The sequence below is a fragment of the Cyprinodon tularosa genome, unplaced genomic scaffold, assembly GCF_016077235.1.
Source record: "Cyprinodon tularosa strain WSP-4 unplaced genomic scaffold, ASM1607723v1 ctg378, whole genome shotgun sequence".
In the NCBI taxonomy this organism is placed as follows: domain Eukaryota; kingdom Metazoa; phylum Chordata; class Actinopteri; order Cyprinodontiformes; family Cyprinodontidae; genus Cyprinodon; species Cyprinodon tularosa.
Window position 1 is genome coordinate 387,969 of NW_024039094.1, and position 27,724 is coordinate 415,692.

The 27,724-nt window shown below is 37.5% G+C and overlaps 2 protein-coding genes across 2 annotated transcripts in view; one reads left to right on the top strand and one right to left on the bottom strand.

Annotated features, from left to right (window-relative positions):
• The first annotated feature begins 292 nt into the window (after window positions 1–292).
• On the top strand, window positions 293–12,095 carry gdnfa (glial cell derived neurotrophic factor a). Its single transcript, XM_038296835.1, has 3 exons — window positions 293–952; window positions 3,826–4,056; window positions 11,517–12,095. Exons 2-3 carry the CDS (start codon window positions 3,852–3,854, stop codon window positions 12,068–12,070), a joined length of 759 nt encoding a protein of 252 aa, XP_038152763.1. The 5' UTR covers window positions 293–952; window positions 3,826–3,851; the 3' UTR covers window positions 12,071–12,095.
• An 8,424-nt stretch (window positions 12,096–20,519) lies between these two features.
• Window positions 20,520–27,724, bottom strand: part of LOC119791023 (WD repeat-containing protein 70) — a 53,193-nt gene continuing 45,988 nt past the window's right edge. The window contains exons 14-18 of the mRNA XM_038296838.1: window positions 27,009–27,109; window positions 25,335–25,414; window positions 24,030–24,146; window positions 21,753–21,915; window positions 20,520–21,141 (exon numbers count right to left, since the gene is read on the bottom strand). Coding sequence (XP_038152766.1) covers window positions 21,054–21,141; window positions 21,753–21,915; window positions 24,030–24,146; window positions 25,335–25,414; window positions 27,009–27,109 — 549 coding nt within the window. The 3' untranslated portion in view covers window positions 20,520–21,053. The remainder of the gene's footprint in view (window positions 21,142–21,752; window positions 21,916–24,029; window positions 24,147–25,334; window positions 25,415–27,008; window positions 27,110–27,724) is intronic.

A 27,724-nucleotide genomic window follows, 5' to 3' on the forward strand; every position in this document is an offset into this window, starting at 1 on the left:
CTGACACTGCAGGCGCACGGAGCGCGGAGATCAGGTTGGAAACATGCACCGCAACAGAACATCTCCAAATCGCATTCCGCATACTGAAATCTAATCCGAGGACATCAGGATGTGTGACATAATCCCCAAGACATCTGAAAACTTCGCTCCTCCAAACAAGGCTCCAGAGGTGGTTGGGAGAGATATGCGGACCTCTGTTACTCACTGTTTGCGCTCACATGGGTCTATAAAAGAGGGGGCGGATACCAACTAACCCCCCCCCCCAACCACCCAAACGTCAGAGCGTCCTGAACTATAAATCTTTCCAAACAGCCCCTCTGCGGCTGGCGAGATGGTGTGCGCAGACATATGCCCAGCTTCAGTCCAACATGAGAACGATGCGTGTGGAGAGCTCTGCGTAAACACAGACTGACTTGGAGAAAAAAATATGACAATATTTATCAGAATATGTTTTGTTTACTATGGCGAGATGGGTAAGAAATATTGGAGATTCTGGAAAAGGTGCGATTGAACTATTTTACCAGGAGGCAAACGAGCGTTAAAAAAAAACATCCTCCGGCGCTTTTCTCACTTGTTGGAGACGCTGATGTCTTCATTGGACTTTTCTCGGTTGGAGATGGTGGAGCTCTCTCGGATTTCCAGCGTGGAAACGTAGCATCCAATTAATCAGCGACTGCAACTGTACTCCGCGACCTGCAGAGACACCTTGGTCCACCGTCTTCAGAGACGCATGGTTCTTTCGGAGCCCTACGCTGGAATACACAACATATCTGGCGCAAACCTTTCCTGCGCCATTTGGACTTATACTGGTTTAAAATAAATCTCCATTTGGAGATTCTGACATGATTTACACAGTTAAGTCAACTGGGGACACTCTTGGAGTTACGCTTTCTGTTTGGATTTTACTATAAACCACTGAGATAATTTTAGGTCTGCATGGGCCATATTTAAGGTAGGTCAGTCTCTTTAATTCCTTCAAGTTTCAGACTCTGAAAATGCGCACTGCACAATGCAATTAGTAGTTTGGTTGTGGTAGGCTGTGTTTTTCCTCTAAAATAAAAAAATAAAATAAAAGAAGGAATTACGCATTCAGACGCTGAGTGTAAGCCTAGTATTTATCTATATGGAGCTGTTTAGGTTTACTGCAGACTTAACATGCCATTAGACGGAGTCATGTAAGCTCCGGGATCGCCATCTGGCCAGCTCACACCATTATTTAGGGTATCTTTGCCAAAACGCTTACCGTGCGTGCTTACCGACCTACCAGTCGCATGTGTGCTTTTGCGTGTTTGTAAGGCACACCCTAAGCGCTTCATCTGGAACCATTGGAGAAAAAAAAAGCATTTCATCCAAAGCGCCTGGATACTTGCGCGCATATATGCACATATTTGCGCACAACTGTCTGAGTAACAGCACCACCCCCTTTAGCCAATTCCACTGATAAAAACTTTAAGGATTTAAACGATAACCTCAATGAACTCATTTGTGTATATTTTATTACGGTAAATATTAATCACTCCCCCATTGGTGAATATTATACCACTTATGAAGAGAACTTTGCATATCTGGTTTGTCCTACCATGCCAAACATAAATCAGTCAGATGTACATATAAAAGCCATGGTAAAATAGAATAAAACTTTAAAAATCATTCTAAAATTGGCATTTAGATGTTTCTAAACGTACATTAAATCTTTTTAGACTATTTCCATGTGTGAAAAATACACCTTTTTTTTTTTAAATAACTACTGTTAAGTTGTCCTGTCATTGCTAATGACTTCATTAGTGTTAGGAAGAGCTGGCTACTAAGTTTGACTATAACATCGCTGCTGTTAGACTAGCAGAACTGGAGCAAAATGTTTGAAAGCTAATCTAATTAGGTGGCATGTAAATGTTTGCTTAGAAAGCCACACCAGTCAGTATGGCCTCGGGTTAAGATATACAGCCAGGTAAAGAAATCTGACTTTAGTATTAGCTGTATGCATGATACTAAAATAAAATATTGCTGGACAGAGTATTTTCTAGGGATGCACCGATCCAGTGTTTTCCGATCTAATCCGATACCTGGGCTGAGCATATTGGCCAATATTCAATACCAATTCAACTGTTGAATGAATGAATCATATATATCTTGCAATGGAAGGCTTTAGCGTTGATATAAGCATTGTTAAAAAAAAAAGGTTAAAAAAAATAACAGTAAATGTACTTTATATTACTTGTTAACAAATAAGCAGCAAAAAAAAAAAAAAAAAGAAAAGAAAGAAATAACAGCTCCATGCAAAGTGCACTGGATTGGGTCTCTGATATCTGATATCCAAACCAGCTAATTAGTCAATATTGGAGGCGATATCTGATCCAGGAGTTGGATCGGTGTAACTTTCGTGTTTTTGTCATCACAAGTCTTACAATCCTGAGAAAAATAAATCAAATGCTCTACAGGGTAAAATGTGAGAGGCGAAAAGTAATCCACATGGAGACGTCTATGAATGTCTACATTAAGGGTGTGCAAAATAATCGTCAAATCGATGAATCGTGATTCTAATTTTTGTGATCTACTGAATCGATTCTTGAAGGCAAGAATCGATTATTAAAAAAAAAAAAAAATGAACAAATAAAATACATGAATGGTTGGCGCACATCAATCAAACCAAGTGGAATACAACTTCCAGTCCAGCAGATGTCGCTGCGGATGTGTTGGCGCCTGCTGCTTTGTGTCATAAGCATGTCCGGACTGATTATCCTCATTTTGTTATTTTAAATTTGATGAATCCTAAGATCTTTTTGTTGGTGTGTCCATGCCAGTAATAGTAATATTTCTGTCCAGTATTTGTTTTCATGACAACACCTCCAAAAGTAATTTCAATAAATACAGCTATGTATGAATTCAGTTGCTTTCAGTTATGTATCAATTGAAGACACGATCCAGATCACACCCAGCCAGTCAGCCACTGGTAAGGGCTGTATCTTTTTCTTACAGTGTTCAGTGAAAATATCACAATGCATCGCAATATTTCAAGTATCGTGATGCATCGTGATAGAATCGCATCGTGGCATGGGAATCGTGATTCGAATCGAATCGTGACTTCTTTGCCAATACCCACCCCTAGTCTACATATTAATGAAATGTTGTTTGGGTTGATGACGTCATGCTAAGTAAGCCTTACTTTTACCATTTTCTTTCAGCCAATTAAAAAAAAATTACACAACCACTGAAGATGTACATTTTTAAACATGTTTTTTCAGCTAAAATATGGCTAAAGGGATATTTCGCATTATTCAGCATTGAAACATCTGCTGGAGACTCCAACTTAGAATAACAGGTGAATTTTTCCATTTAGACTTAGACAACTTTTGTCATTTAATTAAAGTTGGTTAAGTCTAAGTCATTTGAGGGAAATCTCTAAACTCTAAACCTTACATATGCAAATGTGTACTTGAATAAAATTAGTTAACTGTAAAAGACTCAAATTGAATATTATTCAAAATTATTTTGTTGTTGTGAAAATAGGCTGTCTGTCTGCTGTTGTACATCTTTATGGTGAGCTTTTTATCTTCTTCTCCGCTCACCAGAGACATAATTTGTGATCAAACTCGTTTGACACGATGATGCACTGATTATCACAAAAAGAGATGTGCTACATCTAACCACAGCACTGATATTGATATGTTGATTTTTCTTGTCCCCATTAGAAAAATACTGGTTGATTTTCTCAGAGAACGTAGATATTTTAAAGATTTGCTTCACCTCATCATTTTAGTTGACTTACATTTTAGACATTTTAGATAACTTACACCAGTGTTCTGTGGTCTATGTTTATTTTTGCAGCTTTCATCATTGGAACTGAGTCTAAGATGAAGTTATGGGATGTTCTGGCCACGTGTTTCTTGCTCCTGACCTCCGTTGCTACACGGCCTCTCTACCAAAACACTCAGCCAGCCAAGAGGACTCCCTTCTCCAGCAGCTACCGTGATTCTGGGTCTCTATCTGTGGAAGACGAAGAACCACTGTTCCAGGGTGAAGTGCAAAACCTGCAGGAGATCTCCATGGAGGATCATTGTAAGACTTCTTTGTAGATGTATTAGCAGAAGATGTTTTGTAACTGATTCTTTTTAGGCAGGATTAGTTAAAAATGTTCAGTTTTCAGCCTCTGTAAATTATGCTTTGGATTTCTTAAATTCAATTTAGTCCCAGTGGGAATATTTGTCATTTTACAGATCAAATAGTATTTTCCAGATCAAGTAGGAGAGGGTATATACAGTATGCAAAAATAAGTAACATGCCTTATCTAAACATAATCTCACTCAGGTGCTTCTAAATGCAAAGTAATTTGGCGTATTCTGACTAATTGCTCTTAAGAAACACCCTGTAAAGTGATTAGAAATGGGTGGGTAGTCCATCACAAAGGTTATCAGATGCAAGGTCTTAATTTTTGTTTTATTGCTGCTTTTGTGTTACATCATCATGTTGTCTAAACAAACCAGCAGCAAGTGGAAGACTTTGAACAGCTCCAATCAGCAGACTTCTCTTTTCACATTTTTCTGTCTCCTCTTGTTTACATTCACCCCTGCCTCTCTTCAGCTCAGACACCCATGACCTCTACCCATCTGCCAAAACTCAGAGATCATGGCAGGTTTTAGATGAGGCACTGCGAACCAGGTCACAAGAGTTTTTTTTTTTTAAGTTGGGGGGGCTTTTCTGAAGCACAGAACAAGCATTCTATGTTTATATTCATTCCGGCAGAGACGGTGGGCAGGAATTTATTCTGTTTGGATCAGCGTGACACTGTATCATCCTCACTTTGGAGTAATCACAGCTAAGAACTAGATAAGGCATGGAACATTTGGGGCAAGTGTTTGTCTTTGCCACTTCATATTGTGTTTGGAGCGCAGTGACATTACCGATCTGCAGTGGATCCCAAGACGATGAAGTCTTCAGGAACTGTGTAAACAAAGCGGCAATGGGGAAAGAAAGGATTGGTCGCTTGGTTTATGCCTATGTCAAATAAAAACAGCAGTTGCTGTTAAATTTTGGCTTCAGCTTTGAAAGTACTAATTTTAAAACATTCTTAGGCAGTCTGGAAAAGTTTGGAATTTTACTCTCAAGTCGGATGGCCATGGAAAAATTAATTAGGGCTTAATTTCAAGACTTTATTCCCTACTTTCAACCATTTATCTATGTTACAGAATCCTTATATGAGGTCCGACTTCTTAATCAGTCTTTAATTTCTTAGACAGAAACAGTAGGTCTATTTATACTTAAAATATTTGCTAGAAAAATAGCAAAATTTGATTAAGATCATTAGCTGTGTGCAGTATAGTCTGTCAACAGGTGAACTCTGTGACCTGTTGTCTTTCAGCTGACACACAATAGAAGGTGTCTAAATCAAAGGATAGGTGTGTCTAAACAGATTGGCCCCGTAGTTCACCTGATACACGAAGGCCAGCCTAATCAGCTGTGGCGCTCAGCGAGATCAGATAGCGCAGGTTAAAAAGAAAAGATAGGGGACACTGCAGAGTAGACGCTGCGTTAACCGCAACACCACCTGCCAGATATCTCACCCCCGCTGGCCGTGACTTCTTGATGCACGTACAACATGTCAACACACATCTGAGCGCTCAGGCGTGCCCACGTTACGCAGAGTTGCTCAGGTGATATAATTAGTATTTGACTAATTGAGTCATGACAGATAGATGCTTTTTTATGACCAAGTTAAGTGTTGCAGTACCTGCGGGCGTTCACCCAACTGCTTAATAGGATCAACGTTGAATTCAGGAGGGTCTTCATTTCATCTAAGAGCAGATGGCTCTGAGTTGTACTGCAACCTATTTTTCAGTTTCATCTAAATAACTCAAAGCATATGCCTTCCTGCCCTGTCCATCCATCAGACATTTAAACACATTTGTCATCTATTTGCCCTTGACTGTATCAAACCAGGCAGTTCCTGTGTGAAAGCTCACTAAATCTGCCTCAAAGGGAAAAAAAATCTACAGGTGTAGCAAGAAAACCAGGATGTGTTTCTACCTTTAAGACAGAATGGCCAACAAATACTGCAGAACCTTACAGGACAACATGATAAAGACAAAAGAAAAGCAGGAAATCTTGCAGAAGATTAACTGAAATTCCTATATTAATGTAAGTTAGTTTTATGTATTTATCATCAGCTTCAACCAGATTTCGATCTTTTTATTATCTCATAAGCACTAAATGGATAAATAGCCCCATTACTGATATATCTTAAAAAGACGTTATCAGTGATAACGTCTCAGGTTTGAGTCTTGGCCTTTGGACCTTCTCCACATGTTGTCTCACACTAACCCCCATCTCCTGTCAAAATAAATAAAGTCACTAGTGCCAAATAAACACAGCTGCTTGGAAAAAAATTTTGATATTATGATAAAAAAAACTCAGTGTTTCTAAATAGAATATGATGTAAAACTCCAACACAGATTAGCTTATGAATGTGAAATGGGAGGAAAATTTGACATGCTTTTCAATATAATTTTAAAAGAAAAAAGGAAAGGTTTTCCAGGCTTTTCACTCCAGTCTCCTTTACTCTGATACCTTCAAACAAAATTAGTTAAATTAACCACCTTCAGAAGTCAGCTGTTTGGTTTTATTTAGGTCCACCAATTCACTTTAATTTAAACTCTGAGGGCCACAGAGGGTTTATGGAGAAAGCAATATCATGAAAACCAAGGGACCACCAGAAGCAGTTTAAAACAGTTTGATTATAAAATTATTTTCCCTCAATGTCCAGCTGCTTTAAAAACTACAAACCTGACAAGACATTCAATGCAAGGAAAGTATTCATCAATGATATAAGCAAGAAGTCAGGGTTAAGTCTGGATAAGCTGCAAAGATTATATCCACAGCTCAGGTAGGAGGATCTGCTCCGATGACAAATAGTAATCATGCATTCCAAAAGTATGATCTTCATGGAAGAGTTGCAAACAGAAAATCATAGCTGGAAGAAATCCAGAAGAAGTTCCCTCAGCGGTTTGCCAAAATCCATTTAGGGAAGACAGCAAGCAAAATCTTTCCTCTTCAGAGAAAGAGAAGCAGTTTGATTACTTAGATCAAAACATGCAAATGTTTTAGGACTGCCAGACCAAAATCCAAATCTATAGCGAAAGCTTCAAAGTAATCCAATCTGACTTAGCTTGAGCTATTTCACCCAAAGAATGATCAAATATGTTCCTCTTCAGAAGACTTCAAGCTGTGGTTGCAGCAAAAGTGATTGTAAAACTAACATTTTTTAATCAACACACTTTTTAGATTGACATGTAAAAAACAAAGGAATTAACAAAAAGCTAAGCTGTGTATAATTGCCTTTTCACCTCACTGATCTTTAAAATAAAATCCTAATGATGTTTTTTGTCTATACATTTTGTTTTTTGTAAACTACAGATCTTACAATGTATTTAACAGTATATTAAAACCAGATTTGTCAAAAGTATTCATGTTTATTACTCAAGTAAAAGTATGAATCCTACGGTTTAAAAACACTTTTGTAGAAGTTAGAATATCAATTAAAGCTTTTAATAAAGTAAAAGTGTAAAAGTACAATTTTAAAAACTATTTAAAGTATAAAAGCAATGCAGGAACTTTTTTTAAAGGTGTAGTGGAGGATGTTTTCTTCCCGGGTGGATCATCAAAATAAGTGGTCCTCCTAACAGTCAATCATTCTGGTGATATGTTTACGTAAGGCCATCCCTTGTGCTCATCCCTATTTTCACTTACCGGTGGTGAGTCTGACATAGTGGAAATATTGCAAATCTTCTTTTATAAAGTAAGCTTGTATAGGCGATGCAAACAGCAACTTTTAAACAGAGCGTGCACCAGGAGAAATGGGCTTGTGCGTGCTCTTGCACAAATTTAATAGTAATTCCCTCTTGGGGGCGGTTACTGGGTGATGCATGTGCATTTTTTCTTTAAAATTCACAAAAATCCTTCACTACACCTTTAAGGAGAGATGCTTTAAACCTTATACTGGTTACTGGTCTACCCGATTAAAGGAAAATTTTTCTACTATTCTGGATTATAATTTCCTTATACCGAATTTTCTTAGTTTCATAACTAGTGGTATTTATCATATTTAAATTTGCATTATATTGAAAAACTGTGTATTTTGGTATGTGGCAAACAACAAGTTGGAGTCCACGCATTATCCCTGCTGGGTCGCGAGGGGTGCTGGTGCTTATCTCCAGCTGTCTACTGAGGCGGGGTACACCCTGGACAGGTCGCCAGTCCATCGCAGGGCAGTATTGAGTCCAACCACAAAGAAACTGTCTGGATGAAACAAATTATTTGGATTGATGGTTCTTTTTTTCTTTAAATACCAACAGGCCATGAAAATTAGCTTAAATGAAGCAAAACTAACAAGTCTGTTTTTAAAATGTAAGTAGTAGAAAGAGATAATTGCAAGAAAATGTAAGAGTAAAAAATAATTACTCAAGTAAAGTATAGCTAGCCAAAATGTCTACGTAAGTAAGGTAACAAAGTATTTGTAGTTTTTTATTTTACACCTCTGGTTAAAATCCTATTTAGAACACATGTCAAATGTATGTTAATGTACACATTACGACCAAGCAATCACAAGTTTATCTCGTCCTTCAGCCCAGACAGCGTTCATGAGCCAAGACATTCAGGCCAATAGTTATGGGTCTTTAAAACTTGTTAATAATAAGGATGACGGTTCAATCTGCTTCACACTAACATTAGTAGTATTAGTATGTTATTGTGCGAGATAGTTTTGAGGTTGTTAAAGCTTTCTAGGCTATTAAAATATTCCTTCATTGACATTTTAACCAAACTTTTGTTCTTTCTAGCCCGTCTTTTTTATTTTTTATACATATATATATATATATATATATATATATATATATATATATATATATATATATATATATATATATATATATATATATATATATATATATATATATATATATATATATATATACATATATATATATATATATATATATATATATATATATATATATATATATATATATATATATATATATATATATATATATATATATATATATATATATATATATATATATATAAACGACAGGGTGTTGTCAGCAAAATGTTTAGATAGGTGGGAAGTCAAAATGCAGGTTTGCCAATTTGTGGTCAAAGTGATGGAGTGGAGTCCTGGTGCAATGACTCATTTGTTGTAGCTCCATAAACATGAGAAAGAATAATTAAAAGAAGGGAACAGAGTAAGCAATTGAAGCCAACATGTTTTGCAGCTCTGACCTTTGATTTAGCTATTTAAAGCTCAAGTTATAAATGACTCAGTAATGTGTTGGTTCTCTAGATTTTTTTATTTCATGAAAAATAAGACATTCTGACAGAAAGAAAGGCTGATAAGAAAACAAAGAATGATACTAAGTGAAAAAATAGCATATCTTCTCAAAAAGCACTGCAAATAAAGCATTTCAGTTTCCTTTGGTGTAAAAAAATTGTACTAATTTCTACATGAATGGCGTTTGTGTTATTTGTCAAAACATCATAGATGACATGAAAGTTTTGGGACAATCATAACTCGGTGTTAGCGTGGCATCACTCCTCCCCTAGTCTAAAGTGTGCTGAAAGCCCCTCAGGCAACAGACTGAAACTACTTTTGCTCCTGATGTGTTCATTGTTGTGTGAAGGAAAGTACAAAGTGCTGGGTTTATATAACATAACGGAAAGCATGGTGTTAAATGAGAACAGGAACCCCGAAGATACAGTTTCAGTGTGGAGCAGTTTACACAGGTCACATTTATATAGAAATGGTAATCAGGGGAACCTTTGGTTTTGTATACTAGTATTTATCTCTGTGAATATCTTTGGAAACCAACAGATCGTTTCACAGAGTACCCCATTCATACTCACATTTCTACAAACAGTTTCCATACAAATAATCATTCTAATATAATTGTAAATCATTTTCTGTAACTTGGATGTCATGATGGGCTGTAATTCAGTGGTTAAACCCCAGTCGGCCTCGGCAGATGGCCGCTCACACTGAGCCTGGTTCTGCTGGAGGTTTCTTTCTGTTAAAAGGGAGTTTTTCCTCTCCACTGTCGCTACAAGCATGCTTAGTGTGAGGGATTGTATTTGAGTCAATGAGTCAATGCAATCAACTGGTTTTCCTTAGATAGAAAACTTTGTATCAATTTGACTGTATGATCTGGTTGAACTGTAAAGTGCCTTGAGATGACATGTGTTGTGAATTTGGCGCTATATAAATAAACTGACTTGAAATTGAATTGAATTGGTTAGCACTTCTGCTTTGCAGCAAAAGGTTTGATTCCTGGCCCGGGTTCTTTTGCATGGAGTTTGCATGTTCTCCCTGTGCATGCATGGGTTCTCTATGGGTACTCTGGCTTCCTCCCACAGTCCAAAAACATGACTGTTAGGTAAATTGGCTTCTCTAAATTCTCCTTATGTGTGAGCGTGTGTGGGAATGGTTGTTTTTCCTGTGTGTCTCTGTGTTGCCCTGGGATAGACCGCCGACCTGCCCAGGGTGTACCCCGCCTCTCACCCATTGACAGCTGGAGATAGGCACCAGCATTTCTCACGACCCCAGCAGGGATAAGCCTGAAGGAAAATGGATGGATGGATGGATGGATAGATGGATGGATGGATGGATGGATGGATGGATGGATGGATGGATGGATGGATGGATGGATGGATGGATGGATGGATGGATGGATGGATGGGTGGATGGATGGATGGATGGATGGGTGGATGGATGAATGGATGGATGGATGGATGGATGGATGGATGGATGGATGTTATGATTGCAGTTCAAATAAACAGTTTATAAACTCGGATTGGTCGAAATAACTACTGGTGAATTCCTGCTGGTAACGTGATTACTGGAGCTACATAACACATTTATTTGTGAGAAGATAAGGTACAAATACTTTAAATAATGAAATTTTAAAATATTGCTAAATCTAAATCTCGCATTGGTCAGACTCTTTTCTACCTGCAAAGGTTGGGTACAAACACCCTGAGGGAGTTGCTATCTCCAGGTTCAGAGTCAGCGTCTGCCCCAAGAATAGTCATGAGATGTGAATAACAAAGAAAACAATGAGTTACTTGAAGGAAGCAGTTGACCCAAGGGCTCTCTAAAAAGGTGATGGACTAAGCTTTGAATGTCATGATGGTTGAAATTGTGCCATATGGAGGCCAATTTTCTACAGCATCACCTGTTAAATTATAGTGGTATTTATATTAGCGCAGGAAGAGAGAGGCCCAATCTTCTAAAATGACCTTGCATCTGTTCAATTTTCTTTATGGCCTATACAGAGTTCTACCTCAATGACATACAGGACAGACATTCTTAAAGTGACTGCGGACAAGGTCTTCTTATCCAACATCAGTAGTTGACCTCAAAGATGAGGTCATCAGCCCATTAACACACTCCTAGACATTTCTGAAAAGTGTTATAGTAGTAGCAGTATTTAATACAGATCAATAAATTAACTTTTCTCTTCTTCACCTTTTAGATGACACGATAGCTCCCTACCCAAACCAGTTTGAGGATGTGATGGATTTTATCGAGGCTACCATTGGCAGACTGCGGAGGTCATCGGACAATAGCGGGAGCACCGGAGGACGGAGAGAGCAGAGACAGAGAGGAGCAACAAAAACAAGAAGCACAAAAGATGAGAGAAGAGGGCACGGGGGGAAGAGGAAGGGTCGAGGCCGGGCAGGAGGCCGAGGAGGCAAGGGAGGGGAGAGAGAGAGGGAGAGGATATCTGTACAGAGTCGTGGCTGCTTACTTAAGGAGGTCCATCTCAATGTGACGGATTTGGGGTTGGGGTACCAGACTAAGGAAGAGCTGATCTTCCGGTACTGTAGCGGACCCTGCATTGAGGCAGAGACCAACTATGACAAGATCCTAAATAACCTCACACACAACAAAAAGCTGGACAAGGACACACCCTCTCGCACCTGCTGTCGACCGATCGCGTTCGATGACGATTTGTCTTTTTTAGATGACAATGTCGTGTATCACACATTGAAAAAGCATTCAGCTCGAAAGTGTGGCTGCGTCTGAGAAAGTGAGAAAAGCATGACAAAATTGGATCGTTTTAGCAGATGCTGCAGACAGAGGCATTGCAGTGAGACATGTGCACTGGAGGTCAGAAGGTGTTGCCTCATATTTGTCAGCTGGTACCAAGATGAGACAAAGTGGAGAGCCTTGAGAGCTTCTGAGAGACAATGGAACTGCTGGGCTAAAACAAAACAACCTGCACCAATTTACATACGATATTCCAGTTTGTGCATAAAGGTTCCAGTTCACAGCAGATTGAATACTGTTACACTAACAGAGTGTGGTCAAAAAAAGAAGATGAAGGAAAACTGTGATTTTGCAGGAGGATATCTTTCCCTGGGAGTTACGTCTTTTCATAGGTGGCTGGATGAACCCCGAGATTTTAAGGGGAACTCTCTCAGTTGTAGTCAAAATCACTTCCACTGCAAAGTCTGGATGTTGACATTCAGAGCCAAGGAATACACACTGAGGCGCAGCAAAGACTGGTGCAAAACATTTACATAAGAAAATTAACATATTAACATACAGTATATATATATATATATATATATATATATATATATATATATATATATATATATATATATATATATATATATATATATATATATATATATATATATATATATATATATATATATATAATTTTAAAATGGTATGTGTAAGAGGTATATTTATTGAGATGGAATTAAGTTATTGTTATTTATTTCAATCCATTGTATGAAAGAAAAAGTATTTTTTCTTATTTATTTACTAGCTTTGTTTGTCCTGGATGGTGCCACAGTACTAGGTTTTCTAATGCAAAATATTTCAAGGTTTCTCAGAACTGCTAAACACTCCCAAATATCTTGGAAATGCTTTTTCATGTCGTTTAAATTCCAGCAATGTTCACAAGTGACAACCAAAAGATGATCATTTACCGTGAAGGCAATGTACAGAGACAGAGGAGGGGACCAGTAGATGAGTTATGGTAGAAATGATTGGAGGAATTTTGAGCTTTTTTAAACTGTTTTAAACAAACAGTGGTATATTTTGCATCATTTTTCACTTAGGCAAATGCTTTGGCATGGGAAACATTAACTTACTTCCAACAAAACCTGACTCCTATATTTAAAACCATCCATTTATTATGCTCTGTTTGCAATAAAGATGTACTGAGAATTCATTTGGTGACCAAAACCAAAATTCAAAAATACTATAGAAAGAAAAATAGGAAAAATACCATCATCACTGATGTCATTTTATTTAGGCTGTGGTAGAAACACCACTCTTTTGTGTGGTTGCTGTCATTGCAGGAAAAAGGTAAAGTGAGGTATCAGAAGAGTTTGACATTAGGTCACAAGAAGCAAAGCAAAAATAAAAATAAGTTAAACTATTTAAAAGGAACCAGTATTTTTGCTTAATTTTGAATGCAATATAGAGAGCTAAACACAACAAAACATGCCTATCCAGTGACAGAACAAATTTTAAACTTCAATATCAACTTTGAGCATTTTATAAAGGAGTTTAGACTTCAATTAGCTGTGAAGTTAAAACTCAGAACTAAAAATAACCATCAACCATCTTAAGTGCCACTTTGGTAACTGAAATTCAACAATCGTTTATACAACCATGTGTTTTCTCAGTACTCTGTAGCAACATGTTTGTAAAGGAGGTTCTAAAGTACATTTGTATGACTGATATAAATAGATAGAAATTACCAAAGGTGATAAGTAACCAATTTTTAATTAGTTTTAAATGAAAAGCAAGAATATTGTATCTTTTATCAGTTGGCTGTTGAAACTTCTAATTTTCCACACATTAAATCACAGCTTCCAGGTACTTTTCAGTTAATTTAGCAACCTTCTGATTACCCATAAAGTATATTAATGCGTCTACTTTCTGTTCTTCAACCAGTTAAGAAGCACCAATAGACAAGAAAGGTTTTCTAGATGATTTTTGGTTGATGTAACTTATTAACCAACATTAGTTGAATTGTGTTGTGCCTAAAGTGTACCCTAGCGGCCTTCGGAATGACAAAAACACAACTTAAGACAGGCATACAGTTGGTTGGGCAACATTTGGCACAGGCCGTTAATGCAGATGAGTGATTTTTAAGATATTTAGGCTGGAAATGGGAAATCGGTGAGGCTCTTAAAAAGATGAAAACAAATGTTAAATAGGAAAATATAATGTATAACAAAAGGTATGTGCCTTTTACCGACTCTGATTTATGCTCTCATTATAATTCCTTAGTAAATATAACTCCAGCGACTTCGTCCCACCCATTTACCATTTTCAGAGAGTGAGTAACCAATATCCCGCTTTTGTAGCTTACAACAGACAAAACAGTTACCTGGACTAAAGAATAGTAATCGGTTAAATCAAACTGTTTTTAAAGTTGTTTATATTTAAGGTTTTAAAATGTTAATTAAAAAAGGCCAATATATAGTTTTAATAGTACCATTTTAGACCATTTGACAAAATGCTTGGACACCATAAACTAGAAGGTTTTACCTAAAGAAACAAAATTTTGTTGAGTAAGTCATTCTGCCTAATATTAGAGTAACTTCTCTAAATACTGTACATGGACATTAATGTAGCATTGATAGCCACATTTCTTGTGATTTGCCATGAAATAAGATTCTAAAGACATTTTGAAATACCAACTCCATTACCACACACAGTATGACAACGCCTCTGCTATTAATCTAAATAATAAATTACCATTTAATTATTAAGCAGCTGCATCAATGAAACCTTTTTGAAAGGCTTAATAAGATTATTACTTACAATTTAAAATTGGGACACATTCAGCTTTTAGATAAACTATTTAAATGGAGAAAATGCATGTTAATTCACCCAGAATACCTTTTAGGTTATTCTAAAGCAATTATAGAAATGGGAATCTCAAAGACATCACAAGCAAGCTTTGGCAGATGCATGAATCCTTGCCAAATAGCAGAGGTTATACAAAATCCATGAATGGCCTTGCACTAGTTCTAAGTGCAGATTTACAGCAGTAAATGTCCCAGTGAGCTTTAAACTTCACAAGTCTGCCTATGTTTCTGCCCACACCATGACTGACAGCTCTTATTCCTTCAAAGGGGATTTGGAAGTGATCCTCTGACATGAGTCTTAACTGTATATCCCCTCCAGCAAAGACAGTTTAAGGAAGATCTAGCTACTGTAGCTGCTGTTGTCATGCAGCCGCTATATGTATGTGAAGACTAGACGTTTAGACAAAGGAGTATGTTTTGGAAAAACCTAGAGAGAGGACAATGGGTCTGCTCAGTATGCTTTCTGCACGTAACAACTTGTCGAACAGAAGACATTTCTCAAACTAAAACAAAGATATATATGAAAAGCAGCTGTGTATCCCCCTTTTAAAGACAGGGCAGTCATTATAAGTGGAACAAAGAGAGCCCTCGTTTAGGTCTCGATGTTAGCACGGATTAGGGACCAAGGTATCTGTGCCCACCCGGCAGCAAGCTAGCCAGTTTTACTGTGTAATCCCCCACCCCCCATGCACAGAACAAATCCACTGCATCAGGATGAATTTAGGCCAAATACTAAACACAGATAAAAAAAATAAAATAATCTAAATTTTATCACCTGAAACTGTATCATCTACGCTTCTTAATAATCCATTTGTGCATAGATCAGACATCCTTGCCACTCCTCGGTAAGCATGGCAACTTCTCATCTTCATTACCTTTAACCTAACTGTCCACCGGCAAGCTTCCTCTTAAAAACGAAGGAATCTGCAATGTTAGCATTTGTTTTCACTCTGTTAGAATTTTTGTTGAGGAAAGAACCTGTATTGTCTCACTTGTTTTGTGTTACAGAACCAAAGCTCTCTGCAAACTTTATTTTTGTACAATATTCATTTTATAACTTTTTACAGAATTAAAACTGTTTCTATTAAATCAACAGGACTCCTGGTATTCCAATGATCGAGCATGATTCACTTATGACTTGCATGACTATGTTATTATTTTTTCTTAATCTTTTCTATATGGGGGCGCTTTGAGCTGCAGAGGACAAAGGGAATGACGTATTGAAGAAGGATGAGTATCTTCAATTTTTTTTCAACTTCATCTTCAATTTACAAAATCATTTTTTTTTTATTTTAGTTACCCTCTTTTTTTCAAAAGTGACAATAATCCCAAATGCATCATGGTTGTAAAGCAAAGCCGACTGACAAGGCAAGGCAAGGCAAGGCAAATTTATTTGTATAGCACAATTCAGTACAAAGACAATGCAAAGTGCTTTACATGATTAAAATATAGGAAAATAAAACAGAATCAAAGCAAGTAGGAAAAAAATAAGAAAATAAATAAATAAAAAAAATTAAACATTGGGTATTAATCTGACCATAACCATAGGGAAAATCCCATCTCTGCCAATTTTGCCAAGGAAAGTTGTCAACCATACAGATGAGTTAAATGAATCCAAAACATAGGCATCAAATCCTTCTTTTAAACATTTTTTAGTTAGCCTTTCCACCCTGGAAAAAATAAAGATTCAAATCTCTCCTAAAAAAAGCCCTAAATTAAGAGTTTTTATACCCATGGTGAGTGTATGTAAACTGCTCACTGCCACTGTCTCTCTTTACACAAACATGAAAAATTTTGGTTTAGTGGTAAATTTAGTCAATCCTTTGCAAGTTAGCCTCAACAATGGGCCACTGACTTTTGCGTTTAGATTCTTGAACCAGAGCCCAGGGTCTGCTGTAAACAAAAGCGTGGTTAAGAGCCCTGAGTTGTAAATTACAATTCTGGAGAATGTTTCCACTGTACTAGGGAGATGTGTGCCGATTTTGTGACACAGAAAGAGTTACAAAAGAAGCAATGTAATCCAACTAGTGAAATGCAAGAGCTAATTTCTAGCAAAATTAGCTCTTAGAACAAATGCAATTAGAACACAATTGCAGATCAAATGTGAAAATTAACTTTTAATCTGGAAATTTAAAAATACCACAGCCCTACAGACCCATGTTGACTTTTTTCCTTTTTATCATGATTCAAGAGCAATCCAGATGTTAGATACAAGGAATTAAAAGATGGAAAAAGCAATAAGCATAACCTTTTTTCCCCCCAGATTTCAATTTGCAGCTTTATTTTTCTGTGATCCTTCCACTCTTAGTGAGATTGGATTGTTAGTAGACCATATTAAGATCCTTTCCTAGAATGTTTTATTTAGATTTACATCGGGGTCTGGATGGGCCACTGAGGGACAATCATTAATTGTTCCAGCTTTTATCATCTAGTATGCTGGGTCATTGCTTTGTTGGAAGATGATTGGTTGGTATAATTTCTTTATGAATTTCTCTAGATTTGGGTGCTGTCATCTCGCCATATTCTATGTGGAATAGCTGCTGGCTGCTTAATGAAAAACAAAAAAACTGTTTTGCTGTTTATTGTCTATTTCTAAAGCCTGCCAATCAATGTGTTGGCATGTCCATCAGGCCATTCTACCATAAATGTCTGACAGGTAAAGTGCATTAGCAATGGTAGGTCTTCTAAGTATCTCCATGAAGAGACTATTAAACACAGACTTAAAGACTGTTTGGTTTTTGGTCGCCTCTCTGACCAAAAAGTGCTCAGTGTTTCAGACAGCCAGTCATATTTAGGATTCTAGTGGTTCCAAACTTTAAAAAGGCACTAAATGCCACCGCTTTCTTTTTCCAGATTCTGTTTTAGTCTTCAGAATTTTTTTTGCTTCATCACTTGCTTTGCAAAGAGAGCTGTGAGATCTGGCATACAAACATTTCTAAATCATGTCCTAATCGAAGCGGACTTGCAGAAAGTTGCAGAAGCATCTTACCGTATATACATTTTTTGATTTTGTTTAAAAATACTTATTTGCTCTTGTTTCATGTGGATATGATTTAAAGTTATAAGAAGAAGGCAATAAATGAAATTTAATTTCTACAATATCAGAAAGGGTTTTTCCTACAGCAGACTGACAAGCTTTTCAGGATTATTACCTGCTGACCAGAGGTATCACTCAAATGCTCATCACACCAATCACATCTGTAAGTCATATCCTGTGTGAGAAAGATTCTCCAACAACTAAATGTCAGAATCAATTGCAATGTTTTGAGTCTGACCCCTTTCATTTTGGAAACCTTCCTGGAAACTTCAAAATTATGTTTTGGTACAACCACAGCATGTATAAAATAAACTAAAGATTTTATTTAGTTCATCTGGTCTCATGAAGATATCACTGGCAGATTATATATGTAAAAAAATAGTCATTTGAGTGAACTGAGCTTTTAATAGGTGATTATTTAAATTACTTTACCTTCAGGCAGGTATTTCCACACCAAGCGTCTCAGTTTCACAGGTGCTGGTGCCAGGTGACAGGACTTCAGGGTAACCAACCATCCCCTTCACTTACTTTGGCTGCAGTGCAAAAAAAAAACATTAGCCTGCTACCACACAGTTAGTCTGCCCTTTTCAATTTTGTAATTAAATATTCTAATTCCTCCAAATTGATTCTGGTAAAACCTTTGTCTTCATTTCATCTTCTGACTAAACAGTATTTCAAAAGACAATAAATCTGTCCCCTCATTCCTACTGGCCAGAAAGCACTTTTTTTTTGGTTTCTGGGTTCGTAGGTAACTGAAAACGAACATCAGAAAAAATTATGAGACTCAAGGTTTTAAAAGGGCTTTAGAAAAAAGGAAGTTACACAGAAACGTAAGATACCAACCCTAAGCGTGTTGTTCACTTTTCTTCACCAAAGATTTAAAGGATGCTGATGTTAAACTACAACTTTAATGCATTTTAATAGGATTGCAAATATGAATCTGAAGTGAATAAGGTTCGTTTGCATCAACACATTTTGGGAAAATGTTTTATACAAATAAAGCTGCAAATCCTTTAAGGTATGAAGACCGGCCTGGCACATCTAGAAACATGAAAGATTTGCTTGTGGTCTATTGCTAATTCTAGGTTAGACATGATGGGGAGTGTATGTAAATATGTAATTTTAAGGTTGACTTATGTAAATTTTGATTACGCCACTACAACTCATTAACATTCTTTGATCTGAAGCATTTCTTTGCTATACGTTTATAGTCATCCTCTTGCTGGAAGGTGAACCTCAATCATTACCCTTTCTCAGCCTTGAATAGATTTTCTTCCAGATTTGTTCTGTCCAGGATTCCTCTTCAGCTCTCCTGCAGCATGAAGATACCACCAACAGGTTTTTGTTTTGGTCAGACTGATTCTGAGTATCTAGCTGTGTTTTGCATGTAGACCAGAAGGTTTCATTCTATCCTCATCTAACCAGACCAGTTCTTTCACATTTGCTCTGTCCCTACTTAATTCCTGGCAACCTTCTTTCTTTCCACATCTTCATAAAGTCCACGTTTGTTCTTCTGTCGACAGTTTCTCTGCAGTTTCTCCAAAGTTACCATGCAGCCTGTTTTTAATCAAAGGTTGGACACCAAGATCTAGGTGGGATTCAGGCTGGAGGATACATGTTTTAAGCACAGGAAGTTGTTTTCTAACCTAACTTTACGTTACAGTCATTCACAGCTTTATCCCTGACCAGTCTGCCACGTTCCTCGTTTTTCCTAACCATCTTTGCTACTTAATATTTCCAACAAACCTCTAAAGATTTCAAAGAACAGCTGAATTTACACGTTGATCAAATGCATTTCATATCACCCAGATTCTTTTACAAAAGAAAGTAAACTATGGATGATTTTCCTTCCACTTCTCCAAGTGTTGATTATATAAAATAGAAAGAAGTTCATGGTTGTAACAGGACAAAATGTGTAAATGTTTTACTTTTGGAAGGCATTGCATGCTATAAAGCAAATAAAACTCACAGTAACACGTGGTAGGCAGAGGCTGCATTCCAATATGCTGAACACAAACATGGCTTTCATTATTTCTATTGTGGGCTTTCTCTGTCACTCCAACTATCACAGACACAACGCAGGTCATTTGACATTTTTCTAAAGAAACTGTTTCATGTCACAGACAAAGATGTGAAAAGGTTGTAAAGGTGTAAAGGAGAAAAAAGGCCTAATTTAAAACAGGAGAAAATATAGTATTGGACCTCAGGAGGTTTTCAAAACTCATGCTTAAGTCAGAGTTCTATGCAAAACTGAGATCTAGAAACTCAAATTAATAGAGCATGTTTACTGTAAAGGTGAAAATCCGCTAAATGAAACTATAACAGGCCAATGGTGACGGTCAGGAATATAAATTTCTCCTCCATGCAACCACAGCTTTACAAAAAAAATAAAATAAAAATTATTTTGCCAGAGTAAAAATTCCCTTCTTTATTTTAAGCAATGCATAGCGTGTAAAAGGCTTTCAATGCAGTAAGTAAAAACAGCAGGACTGCTGCGTATCTTCAGGTTTGAGCTTGTGTCTCACAGGAAAGGCATTCCTTTGATCAGCAGGTAAAACAGATCAGACTCAGCTTCACTTTGGATGAAAAACGACTATTTGACAAGAGGAGATATGTTCCTTTATTTAAGGTTTGAGTTGGTTTACATGGTGTAGAGAAAACAGCAAATAATTGAAGGCCTTGCGAAAAAAAGCACAGCTTTCAAAACGTAGAATCTAAAAAATATTCCCACATAAAAACAGCTAAAATCATATTACGATGCACTATTTGCAAACTCTCCTGGTAACGAACGGCACCGAACCACAAAAATCTGGAGCTGATTTACGAGGTATTAGTAACCTCTGGAGACCTAGGGTGTGAGGACAATAGAAATTATATAATTATAGTCGACACAATCAAAACAGACATAAAAAGGGAAGCGGTTCATGTTTAGCAGTGAAAGGATCATAAAACTGTAGAATGGTAAATTTAGATTTACGAGTTTACTTTATTCACTACAGCAGAATATAAAGAGAGGCTTTAAGCTTTATGTCTACAGAACAGAGGGCAGAGATGGAATTTAATTGACGTTCCTGAGCATTTTGTCTGCCTTTCTGCTTTAACCAAACTATCAGCTAATCTCTTCAGTCTTCTAGATCTTGCGTTTCTTCCACTCTGGTTCTTTTTCAGCCTCCTCATCCTCGTCCGACTCCTCTGCGAACACAGGCTCCGGTTGGGTCCTGCAGGGATTCACAGAGACGAGCAATGACTAAACTGTCTTTTGATTTAATTAATGTTCAGACAGATTTAGAGCAAACAATAGAATCATCCAGTTGCAATGGAATGAATTAAATCAGACGCTGGAGTTTCAAAGTGGCAGATCAACGATTTCCTCTTTACAAACCAAGTGGATTATTCTCTTATGAAGAATGATGCACAAACACAATTTTCCAGGCAAACTTCCCATCTTTTTAAGACAAACTTCCAGGTAGATGGATGATACTTTTAGACAAGATAATAGGGAATAAAATCTGGAAATATAGACAAAGACTTTTCCAGGCTGTGAATTAAACCCAGACATATGTTCCATTAAGTTGGATAATATGACACATACTTCTTGCTAGATAAAAAAACATTAATAAAAAAAGGTAATGTCATAATTATTGACCCCCCCCCTCCTTGTCTGTTTAGAATAATTCAAACATAAAATGCAAAACAAGCAACTTTTCTAGGAAAAAAACAAAAAAACAAATATCTAATACACCGCCTCTAATCTGTCCTTAAAACTCAGTGTTTTTTACACAACTGAAAAAGATGTCCACTAAAAGACAGTAAGAGGTTAATTATTTACTGTTTGTATGCGGGTGCGATCCAGTAAGGGTTCTCTGATGCCTCCTTGGCATGACGCAGAATGGCTTCTCTTGGATTACTGTCGTCCGTTTTATCCAAAGCGATGTTCTTTACGATAAACGAAGACAGCGTGCCCCCGTGAGCAGCTACTCTACCTCCTCGACCTGTAAGGACACAGAGATGAGTGAAATAAAGATTATTTTATGATGTATGTTCATGGAAGGCAGCTCATAGACATCCTGCTTATGATCGGCCTGGAGAAGCCGACTACTGCAGCTGACATGACTTTGAGCTACTGATTTTGGTTTGGATCCAGATTTCATCTGCTATAATCTCTAGCAATGCACAGACGGTGGTATGACCTAGCATCGTAGATCCGTATGTAGCAGATGTGTTGGTAAGTTATTTTTACCAGTTGTGAAAGTATCAGCATGTAGACAAATCAAGCTGGGAGATCCAGCTGTAGCTACTAAGCTGTTGTTTCTGAGCTTTTCAAACATTACCTTCGCGTTTATGCAAAGTCAGGTCACACACAAGATAAATACTATAATAGAAGTCTGTAATCTAAGCGCCACGAGTCCACCCATCACCAAGTGAGTCTCCTTTTTACCTAGATTTAAATGCTGGATCATTCTCTAAATCTCAGTAATAGGTTTGTTTTATTTAGGAAAAAAAGTGTACAAATGTGTACCTGGCAAAAACCTGAGATAATGAAATGTGGAAACCATGAAATTAGTCTATTTGCTAAAAAAACTTACAGCTCCACTGAAAAAAAGAATGAAAAGGATCAGCAGATGGATCGGGTCTTTAATCCAACTCTGCAAAAACAATCTAGAAGCATGTAAAAAATTGAGATGAAAATGATAAAACTAAGATCATATACCAATGGAATTAATATTTTTATACTCAAATTAAGATAATAATATAAAATGCACATGGAATAAGAAAATGCAATTCTTTTTTCTTATTTTAAATGTAAATTGTCTTGTTCCAATGAGGAACTGTCTCACTTGCCTCCTCAATTCAAGACAAAATGTGCTTATTTTAAGAAAAAAAAATCACCTATAAAAATTTCATTTTGTTGCAGTGGAGGTGAGGTAGTGAAGAAATAGCTGAGACAAAAAGTAAAACTCTCCATTTCTCAGTCCACTTATGATGCTAGCTGCTGTAACTGACTTCCACTATAGTTCGGTGGGCTTGGATCTAAAGTGAGGTGAGGAGATCCTTCACCCAAGGGAACCTTCTAGTACTGCTTCTCATTATTAGAGGGAGTAAATTATGGCAGTTTGAGCATCTAACCAGGAAGCCCCTTGGTAAGCCTTGATATCGAGCCATGTCGTGTCTGGAGGAGCCTCCAGGCCAACCTAGGACTTGCTGGAGGAGTCATGCATGTATTCTGATCTTGGAACGCCGTGGGATATCTTAGAACAACAGGAAAGTATGGCCCTAATGTGGGAAATCAGTTTTTTCTCCTCATCTCCCCAAACTGATTTACATTCATGTCAAAGTCATTTTAAGAGTGGCTTCATTGAATGTCGAATACAGACATCCAACAAATATTTCTTGCTATAAGTGCTTTCTCCTTCAGCTATAAAGTGAACATTGTCACCCCTAAGAAACTACCAACTACAGTTAATGCAAACTGTTAATTTAACCACCTTTCATCCATTAAATGTGTTTACCTCATTTTCTTATTGGATATCTGATATTTAAGCATTTACAGCTTACATTCCTCTGAATAAGCTGCCAGAGTAGAAAAATCAAAAAAATATTTCACAGCTTTGCACCAATGCGCCAGCTGGGTTACAGGGAAATGTTGTCTGCGGTTAATTAGAGCTCAAAACCATTGTTTTCAAAATAAAGATTATTAATATTTTTAATATATTTAAATTTCAACTATATATATATATATATATATATATATATATATATATATATATATATGTTATACATGTATATATGTTATACATGTCATTGATGCTTGTATTGCTTCATCATGTGGTAGCAGTTAAAAAAAAAGGCTTAAATCCAGACATGGTGGGTCTCTACATAGGATAGACTTCACAGTGAGGTTTTAAACCAACTGTAGACTCACACATCCGCAGAAAACAAGTAGATTATCTGTTCAGTTTTAAAGCAGGCGGCTTCATATGCTTGAAAACAGCTGCAAACTGAAGCTGTATCTCACTGCTTGTATTTCTCAGCTCATCATTCTCCTTTTTTTGGTCGTTTTGTCAGTTTTGTTCTATAAAACACCTGAAATCTATAAATATGTTACCAGGTCCGGAAACAGGAGGCTCCGGTTTGTGGGATTTCTTGGGGTCCAGTCTATCTTTCTCCAGCTGTTTCCGTGTACTCCGCTGCCGGGCCTCTCTGAACATGGGCAGAGCATGAGCTGAAAAGAGTAAACAAACAAACAGACATGAGTCAGCACAGTAAATGACTCTTATTCTATGGCTTCCTTCTGCTGAACATTTACACCCCCCATATTCAATATGTCTGGCCGCTGTTCATCTTTACTCTTTGGTGAGAACAGCTATAACTGACACCCAGGAGGTAATGGGGGAATGGGATCAAGTGTGAATGAGTGCACGCAGAGTAGAATCAGACAGACGCTACCTGAGCGTGTGGGCGACAGAGCATCTGTTGTAGAAAGTGTGTATGCTCTGCTCTCATCCTCGGGGGTTACAAGGAGACACTTAAGTGAAGAGGTAGATAAAGTGATTTTCCATTCAGGAGATCTGTCGCCGTTCAGTGGTCATTCTTCTCCTCCATGCTACATTTGGCAAAAAGGTTACTGTTAACAGATTCCCTCGCTTTTCTCAATGGGCCATCACTTGCTTCCTGTCCCGTCTAATTTTCCAGTGCCAAGGCATCAAGTGCGTCACTCACCACTTGGAGCAGCGCAATGCTTGGCTATTTCACACCCTGTTGGCATGACGATGAGCTCACATGATGCGTCTGAAAAGGCTGAAGCAGGCCAATAGGTAAATGTTGTTGTGGGTGGGGGGGATAGATGGGAGCCACGCACAGAGAAGATGACAGCCTCATGTGTTAGCCTCACGATTGCTGGAGGGGGCAGTTTTAGGTGAGTGTGGCGACACCAGAAGATCACGCCAGCAAGGGCAGGAGAGGAGGTCATTCCTCTCGTGATTCCTGCGTGACAGGAAAGTACATGGCGGTCGCGTGGCTATTGGTTCAATAATCCACTCCCAAATCCATCTGCTAGTGGAAAGGGGGAACATCCAGAGCAAGCTGTTGTTCCATCCAAAAACGCCTGCAGCATCGGATGGAGTCTGAATATATATCCTAGTTTGTGATCCAGCAGCAGGCCAGCTTGAGAAGAAACAGGCTCCTCTTGTCAAATCTTTAAAAAAGGTTTGTCAAAGTGTTTACATTTACAGTAGCCCCATCATAGGAGGGCCAGACTGCTCTGCAGAGAGGTTAGGGACTCCGTGAAGCAGAGCTTTAAAAGATGCACAAGAATCTAAGAGAAGCTAGAAAGTTTTTTTTTTTTTTTGCAATGTGTGAAACAACTCCTTTGCATTTTGAATTTGTCCCATACAGACACTGAAGGACTTACGTGTGATGATGTAATCCTGCGTTAGTGTCTCTGCGTGTTTCTCTTTCCGTTTGTTCTTCACTACACACAGCTTGGCCCCTCTGGAAAAAAAAAAAGATTATGAGAAAAACAGCTGAGAGGCGATTTACAACAACACCAATAATAGTTACTTTTTTTAATCAGTTGTTGCAGCAACATCTTATTTCTACCATTAAACAATACAAAGGCATTAAAATTACCTTAACATGTTTCTAAAAAATAAATGAAGCAGAGTTGATTTAGTCAGTTTTGTCTTCTGTTGCATGTCTATATAATTAAATGCGTAATTTTTTTAAAAAGGTAACTACTTATTAATAATTTGCCAAAATCTATCTTTTCCAGGTTTGATTTTCCTACATTTTGATGGCTTTTAATGACAATATAGTCCATTTGAGTAAAATCCCTCTTAGGGTTTTATTTTCAGAAATCATCAAAATGCTGAAGCAGGGAGCCAAAGGGGCATATTAACCTGCTTTTGGTTTCTAGACAAACTAAAATCTATTAATATCTATAATAGCTGTACTGGATGATCCTCTGTTAAAGGAAGATCTTGAATCACACCTTTTTTTTTTTTTTTTTTGTTCTACCTTAATTACCTAAAATCCCTCAAAATTATTATTGCACTCTTTTCATAAACTGAATTAAGTTAGAAAAAAACCTTCTGTTTTATACCCTGAAGAGAAAGGGTTCACACATAAAAGCCCTAAACTGCTCCTTTGTGATATTTTACTGGTGTAACTCAAGAACTAAAACATTCATTTTATAACTTTATATTGATGACAACCTTTATTTTTTTAAGTTAAGCATCATTGCCTCAGTAAGTCCAACTTTGAAACTGGACAAAATATCAAGTCTGTAAACTTCAACTTTTTTCCTGATATCAGTTTAATTTTTTTCCTGACTTGGAACATCATTAAGCTTCTACTGCTTTCAAGTGTTTGGCATCACAAGATCAATGAAGTAGAAAGAAAAATATTGCTAGTAAAAACTGGAATTATTGATTTAAAAGTATAGATTCCTACTTTAACGATGTGTATACATTTCAAATGTGAGTCAGACAACATGATACAATGGCGCACTTGCTGCTGTGCAACAAAATGAAAATGTGGCCACAATATTTTTGTTAAATATTAACATTTTAATAATGTAGTTATTAATAACCTTCTTTTGTCATTGTAATTGTACATTCAAATGAAATGTATCACTCAATGATGACATCACTGTAAAGCCATCCATTGTCAGGACTCATCCTAATGTCCAGTGGTCATTGGGTGAAGGGCAGGTTGTATCCTGCACAGGTCGCCTAGAGCACAGACAGCCATGTAGGCAGATTCTCTCACCTAAAGGACTATAGAGACCAGGTGACCTATTACCCATGTTTTTTTGACAGTAGGAAGAAGCTGGAGTATCCAGAGACACTCAGACATGGGATCAAACCCTCTTGCTTCGAGCAGTATTACCCGCTCCATCATGCTTTACCTTTGAAATATAACTGCCAACTAATCTATTGCATATTTGCTTCTGTGTTAGTGAATACATTTTCTTTGATCATTTGATCATCAGACTGCACTGATTTGCAGATAAAGGACTCAAAAGTCCCTCCAAGCATAGGTTCTTGCCACCGTAAATCTGAGTCTAGGTCTAAGCGATACATACCTGTGACTTTTAACTGGATCGTAGTATACCTTGACCAGGCCGTTCCCAGTACCCGCCATTATTTGATTCAGTTTTGGATGCCACAGGCAGCGAATGACACTCTGGAACAAACACACAAGCAAACAAAACTGTTTGTTTTATTGAAGTTTTTAAGGAGGTTGTATACAAAACCGAAAACCACAGCATGCTATTGGTGATTTGAACTTGAAGGGATCATGTTCCTCCTACTCTGCAAACAGAAGATAACAATCATATTTTATTCCCCAGAGTAGTGAGTGTGTGTAACCCAGGTCAGATGTGTAGGTACAGTGAGCAGAAGTCTCAGTGGGCTTTGCTGCTCTAGTTGACTATATTTGGTTGGTGGGATGAGGGCCGGATCTCTGAGTCTGTGTGTGACAGATGGCCTGGTGCCAATAGGCGAATGCGACCACATTTATCCAGAGATATGTGTGGGCGGGTGTGTGTGTGTGTGTGAGAGACAGAGGCAGAAAATATAAGCACAGCTGTTAGACAAGGATGAAGATCTTCAGCTCATTTCGATATGAGAGCAGCTTCAGAGCAACAAAACTATAGTACTATAGCTACCTATAGTAGCGTCCCAATTTTTCACCCCCTTAATGTCCCGATGCTCTGATGGGGGGGCATCTAGAGCAGTTTTTAGGGGTGGGGGGGTGGGTAAGACCATGCATACAGTGAAAGCTGCTTAACGCCCAGCT

Bases quoted from the DNA above. Each gene is read 5' to 3' on its own strand.
- gdnfa (XM_038296835.1), top strand. From the start codon at position 3,852: ATGAAGTTATGGGATGTTCTGGCCACGTGTTTCTTGCTCCTGACCTCC. The intron at 4,057-11,516 runs GTAAGACTTCTT...TTCACCTTTTAG, and splicing joins GATCTCCATGGAGGATCATT to ATGACACGATAGCTCCCTAC.